This window comes from Colobus angolensis, unplaced genomic scaffold, assembly GCF_000951035.1.
Source record: "Colobus angolensis palliatus isolate OR3802 unplaced genomic scaffold, Cang.pa_1.0 Scaffold16, whole genome shotgun sequence".
NCBI classification, from domain to species: Eukaryota; Metazoa; Chordata; class Mammalia; order Primates; family Cercopithecidae; genus Colobus; species Colobus angolensis.
In genome coordinates, this window is record NW_012114710.1 from 15,557,558 (window position 1) to 15,563,969 (window position 6,412).

General features: G+C 37.0%; 1 protein-coding gene and 1 pseudogene across 1 annotated transcript; one reads left to right on the forward strand and one right to left on the reverse strand.

Annotated features, from left to right (window-relative positions):
* Window positions 1-1,580: 1,580 nt before the first annotated feature.
* On the reverse strand, window positions 1,581-2,270 carry LOC105508278 (calmodulin-alpha-like). Its single transcript, XM_011937129.1, has one exon. The coding sequence runs from the start codon at window positions 2,198-2,200 to the stop codon at window positions 1,754-1,756; it is 447 nt and encodes a 148-aa protein (XP_011792519.1). The 5' UTR covers window positions 2,201-2,270; the 3' UTR covers window positions 1,581-1,753.
* A 1,195-nt stretch (window positions 2,271-3,465) lies between these two features.
* LOC105508341 lies at window positions 3,466-6,060 on the forward strand (annotated as a pseudogene).
* Window positions 6,061-6,412: the final 352 nt, after the last annotated feature.

A 6,412-nucleotide genomic window follows, 5' to 3' on the forward strand; every position in this document is an offset into this window, starting at 1 on the left:
TGGGGCTGGTCTAAATCCTCCCTTTTTGGATGCTGGTTGAATTCTTCCACATGTTGCTTTTCACTGTGTTCAGTATTGACTTGAAATCAAAGCCCCACCGTCATTTCACTCTCCCTTCTCCAAGCACACAGATTTTCTCTCCATGCCACGCAGGGCTACTAGGGGAAGGGAGAGGGGTGACACTGGCAGTTCAAGACTGCCTTTCTTATCCACCTCAGTGCCTTTTTCTTTGATATGATGTTAAAATCAGGTACTGTGATTGCTCACCTGATTTTTGCTTCTTGTGAAGGTACTTTCTAGTGTGGATATTTGCTCAATTTTATGTTCCTGTTGGGGGGACAATTTGGAGGCTTCTCTTTGGCCATCTTGCTCCACCCTCCTACCCCATTACAAATTTCCAGTTTTGGCACTCCTATTATGAGGTTGTGAAAAGTTCTGTGGTTAAAAATTCACTTTGATTAACCTGATATTTTCAAATTAATGTGATCATAGAATCATATTTTAATATGACACAACCTCCCATGGGCCTACTGGGGAATCTAGTAAAAATAAATAATTAGAGGATTCCATCTTCTAATCCTGGCATTTGGTGCAACATCCAGAACTATAATTCTGACTTGACTGAAATTAAATAATTGATGAGAATACATGAACTAAGAATTAAAACACAAAATATTGTAGCCATACCTGTTTTCTATTCTAGCTCAGAGAATGTAACTGTAGTCAATTGTGTCTCTGGAAGATTTCTAAAAAATATCACCTGCCACCAAATATCACCTGCCACCAAATATCACCATTATTACAATGGCAACATTGTAATAATCTATGTTCATTGTATGTCAAGTATGGATAAACTGAATCCCTGGGGTGCTTCATGCCACAGGTGGACTTCTTTTATTTTTTACGGGGGCGGGGTGGTATAAATTGTAATTTTTTTTTTTTTTTTGAGACGGAGTCTTGCTCTGTTGCCCAGGCTGGAGTGCAGTGGTGCAATCTCAGCTCACTGCAACCTCCAACTCCCTGCCTCAGCCTCCTGAGTAGCTGGGATTACAGGCATGCGCCACCATGCCCAGCTAAGTTTTTTTGTATTTTTAGTAGAGATGGGATTTCACCATGTTGGTCAGGCTGGTCTCGAACTTCTGACTTTGTGATCTGCCCGCCTCAACCTCCCAAATATACAACTTGGAATGGATTTGAGACAAATTGTGCCATAAGTAGGTTGTCTTTAAGTGGCTAAACAAAGTTTTAAAAGCAAGTAAAGGAAAATGGTTCTGGTACCGTATCAGCAGTACAAAAAAATAGTATACAAGTACCTGGATAATACACCCACTTTGCAATAGTGCAACTTTTAAGTACATATTATTGACTACCCATAGTTCACGCAGAGTTACAAATCCACACTTCAACAAAAACATGCTGACAGTTCCTAAAGAAGACTACTTTAAAAGAAGGCATAACTCAGATGTTCCCTCATTTGACCAACTCCATGTAAGTTTAGATGTGCAGAACAGTTTAGATATATCCAGAGTAAGCCATGTGTAACATGTTACTTGATCAGTTTTCTAAAAGAAGTTTTCAGGACAATGACAGTAAGATAAGGAAAGAAAACATGGAAGAATGAAGTCCTAATTATTATATATGCTTTTTTTTTTTTTTTGACAGTAGGGAGAAACCTTTTACAGATAAGTTACAATCAAAGAAAAGGCAAATAAACAATTCTGTACAAGAAATTTAACACATTTGTACAAGGTCTTCACTTTGCTTTCATCGTTTGTACAAACTCTTTATAGTTTACTTGACCATTGCCATCAGTATCTGCTTCCCTGATCATTTCATCAACTTCTTCATCTGTTAACTTTTCTCCAAGGTTTGTCATCACATGACAAAGTTCTGCAGCACTAATATAGCCATTGCCAACCTTATCAAACACACGGAATGCTTCTCTTATTTCTTCACTGTCTGTGTCTTTCATTTTTCTTGCCATCTTTGTCAGAAATTCAGGGAAGTCAATTGTGCCATTACCATCAGCATCTACTTCATTAATCACGTCCTGTAACTCTGCTTCTGTGGGATTCTGTACAAGGGACCTCAGTACAGCTCCCAATTCCTTTGTTGTTATAGTTCCATCACCATCTTTGTCAAATAGTGAAAAAGCTTCTTTGAATTCTGCAATCTGCTCTTCAGTCAGTTGGTCAGCCATGCTACAAGCGCTACCGGTTTCGGAGACGCAACCACACGGACACTGGGCTCGCTCATTCCACTCAGACTAATTCTCCACAGGTGGACTTCTAAAGGTACATGCAAAACTCTACTTCTAGGAATATGTCCTATAGATATATTCACATGTAAAAAATGAGATGTACACTTTTATTATAGTGCTTATTTGTAGTAAATAAAGAATGAAAACAAAGGATCATCAGTAGAAAACCAATTTTTAAGGTATGATATATCCTCTGGTGGTTGTTAGAGATGTTCAAATATTTTCAACATTTCCTGGTTCCATTTTGGTTATAGGTGGTCATGTGACCTCTTTGTCCAACGTTGTAAACAAAAATGACATCTGCCACTTTCAGACTAAATTATTTCATTTCAGTGATTCTTTCTACAGTTCTCTTTCCTACTGCCAAAGTGACCAGACAGAGCCAGATACATTTGTGTGGGTTCCCTAGTAGTGTAGACGTGAAATAGAACTTCTGGTCAACTCATGATAAACGTGTAGCAGGAGCTAGAAATAAAACTTCGTGGGTCGGGTGCGGGGCTCATGCCTGTAATCCCAGCACTTTGGGAAGCCAAGGCGGGCGGATCACGAAGTCAGGAGATCGAGACCATCCTGGCTAACATGGTGAAACCCTGTCTCTACTAAAATACATAAAATTAACCATGCGTGGTGGCGGGTGCCTGTAGTCCCAGCTACTCAGCAGGCTGAGGCGGGAGAATGGCATGAACCCGGGAGGCAGAGCTTGCAGTGAGCTGAGATTGCACCACTGCTCTCCAGCCTGGGCGACAGAGCAAGACTGCATCTCAAAACAAAAAACAACTTTGTGGTTTTAAGCCACTGAGATTTGAGGATTGTTTGTGACTAGAACATATCCTAGGCTATACTAACATTTAGTTGAATGTGAAGCAAGTTTTTTAAAAAAAGTAAACTGTTTATTATGGAGTGATGTCCAATATATATTGTCAAATACCTATCTTTAAGTGGAAAAATAAAGGTCCAGAACAGTATATATAGTATAAAATATCTGTGTGTGTGTGTGTGTGTGTGTGCTGTGTCTGTTATATATAACATAGAACATCTCTGGAAATACACCCAAGACCCTAGAAATTTTGTCTGTAAGGAAAAGTACTTGATGGAAAACAAACATTGGAGAAGACCTTTTACTGTATACTTACCTGCATTTTTAATTGTGTGAAAATATTATGTGTTAAAAATTATATTTAGAGAAATATGTGTAAAGATTTTATATGAATCCTTCATTAGAAAAAAAAAGTTTTACGGCCCCCTCTAAATGCCAGTTTGGCAAAGGTGACATTGAAGTGGGATTTTTTTGTGCCTCTGATTTGAAACTTTATCACTGTTGTTATATTACTCAGGTCAAATCATAAGTAAAGACTAGGAATTAAAAGGAAAGAAAGGCATTAGCGATCTTTTTGGAAAGAAAGTCTGCAAGTACTAATTGATTCGAAATTGCTATTTAAATGTAAATACATGTGTTCTCTATCCATTATAAAGATGTTATAAAGTTGTTCAAGTTATTCTCTTATATTCCCAAATCTGTATTGTGTCTTTAGCCATTCCATTTCATTTTTAACAATTTTCATTTGTACTTTTCTTTCTTTCCCTTTAAACAGTATAGTTAGAAGTTTATCTTTATTTTTTGTTAGTCTTTTCAAAGAAATGTAGACCAGTTTTATTCTCCTATTGTTTCATTGCTTTCTGTTTTACTAATTTCTACCTTTTTTTTTCCTTTTTTCTTTCTTTTTTTTTTTGAGATGGAGTCTCACTCTGTCATCCAGGCTAGACTACAGTGGCGCAATCTCGGCTCACTGCAACCTCCACCTCCCGAGTTCAAGCGATTCTCCCACCTCAGCCTCCTGAGCAGCTGGGGATTACAGGCACTTGCATCATGATCGGCTAATTTTTGTATTTTTTGTAGAGACAGGGTTTCACTGTGTTGGCTGGGCTGGTCTCGAACTCCTGACCTCAGGTGATCCACCCGCCTTGGCTTCCCAAAGTGTTGGGATTACAGGCATGAACTACTGTGCCTGGTCAATTTTTGCCCTTGTATTATCTCCTTCTCTCTGCTTTTTAAAAAGATTTTCTCTGATGTTCTTTTTCCAATTCCTCACATAGGATGGGAACTTATTGTTTTTAATTTACTTATTTGGATATGAGTTTTTATGATCTTTATTTTGACACGATTTAAAACACAGGCAAGTTCCAAACATAGTACATAAAACTTTTCCATAGACTTTACCCAAATGCACCAATTATTTGCCTTGTTTGCTTTATCATTTGCAGTCCCCCTCTGTCCACATACATGCACATATTTATGTGTGTGTGCTTGTGTGTGTGTGTACTTAACTAATTTTTGGTCAGCTTGATCTATCAGTTTTTGAGACATGTGTTAAAATCTCACACTATTGTGTGGTTTTATTCATTTTTTTCTTATAATTCTAATGGTTTTGCAGAGTAGTATATTATCAGGTGCATAGAATTTCTGTATTGTTACATGCTTTTTATGAATGTTGCCTTAAATCCTATTTTGAATTATAATAATATCATTTCACTAGCTTTTTTGGTGAATATTTCACTATTATGTCTTGTTTTTATACCTTTATATTCAACTTTTTTATGTTGTTTTGTTTTAGGATATCTTTTATAAGCAGCATATAGCTAGACTTTGTTTTTTAAATCCAGTTTTGTACTATCTCTCTTTTATAGATGAGCTAAACCCTTTATTTGACCGAGAAGATATCATATGTTACAAACTTTACCATAAATCTGGTGACTGATGAAGAAGGAGAAACAAATGTGACTGTTCAACTCTGGGATTCTGAAGGTAGGCAAGAAAGACTCATTGAAGAAATCAAGAATGTGAAAGTCAAAGTACTCAAACAAAAAGACGGTCTTCTCCAGGTACCAATGCATATTGATAGAAATAGCCTAATGCTTATATTACCACTTATACTATTGAACAAATCTACATTTAGTTGCAAGATTGAATTACAGGTGTTTCAAACAGTATGGAAGAGAGCTTTGCCAGTAATTCTTGGGAAAGTTAACACAGCTTTTTTTTTTTTTTTTTTTAATGCCATTTTGTAGATTTCTTTTGTCTCAGATTGTGGCATTGCCTGAGGCACAAGCTTTTGGATTTGCAATGACCTGCATGTGCCCAGGAGGTGTGGGGGCTGTCTCTTTGTTCTGCTTCTAAATGGAAATTTCACGTTGGCCATTTTGATGACTTACACACTAGCATTATTGCCCTGATCATGATGCCTGTCAATTTTATATATACAGTAACATATTGGGGTTTTCAGGTACATTTCATATCCCTGTTTCTAAAATTGTGTCAACACTCCTTTTCATACTTTATCAGTATCAGTTGAAATAGTCATCAAGTGTAGAATACCTGAAAGAGCAAACTTCTTAGAATAATTAGACCTCTGAGTTTTATTTTAACGTTCGTAGGGACTTACTTGACTTTCAGAGTTTGATTAATGTTTCTAAAAGCAGATAACCTAGAGGTGCTTTTGTTGGGTCTCTTAGTTCCTGCTACACATTTCTCATTTGGGCACTTTTTTGCTAAAGTTTGTATGCTGCGTCTTCTTGTTTGTAAAACTGTTGCTATTGACAGTTGGTTGTTAAATAGTTTCTTAGCCCTTGCCATTATTCAGCTGTCTTTTACAAGTCCAAGGCAAACTTAGCCTCTGTAGTTCCTTTTACAGGAGTCATGTGTTCTGGATGTGAAATGTTATTGTTCCTTTTGGTCTTACAAGGCTAAGAAAAGCTGTACCCTTATCTTAGAAGATAAGAGAAAAAGAAATTGCCAAGCCTAACAATTAAAGCATTGCTGAATTCCTACTCAGGCACTGTGGGAGAGTCAAAGAATAACTAAAATGATGTCCATTCATAATCCACTTATGATCTAATAAAAATGTTGACATGGGGTGAGGAAGAACACATGTGTATATATACTCAACACCATAAATGTTAAGCATCCAATAAGTGCTTCCAACAGTAGAATGCTACACAGGAGTTCAGAGGAAGGAGGTAACTTTTCAGTTTTGTTGGTTTGAGAATGTTTTATGGAGTACAATGTGAATATGATACTTTATTTTGGTAGCAAAACGTAAGATCTTATTAGCTATCCTGGACACTCCAACCCTGACCAGCTGCCATGGTGTATAT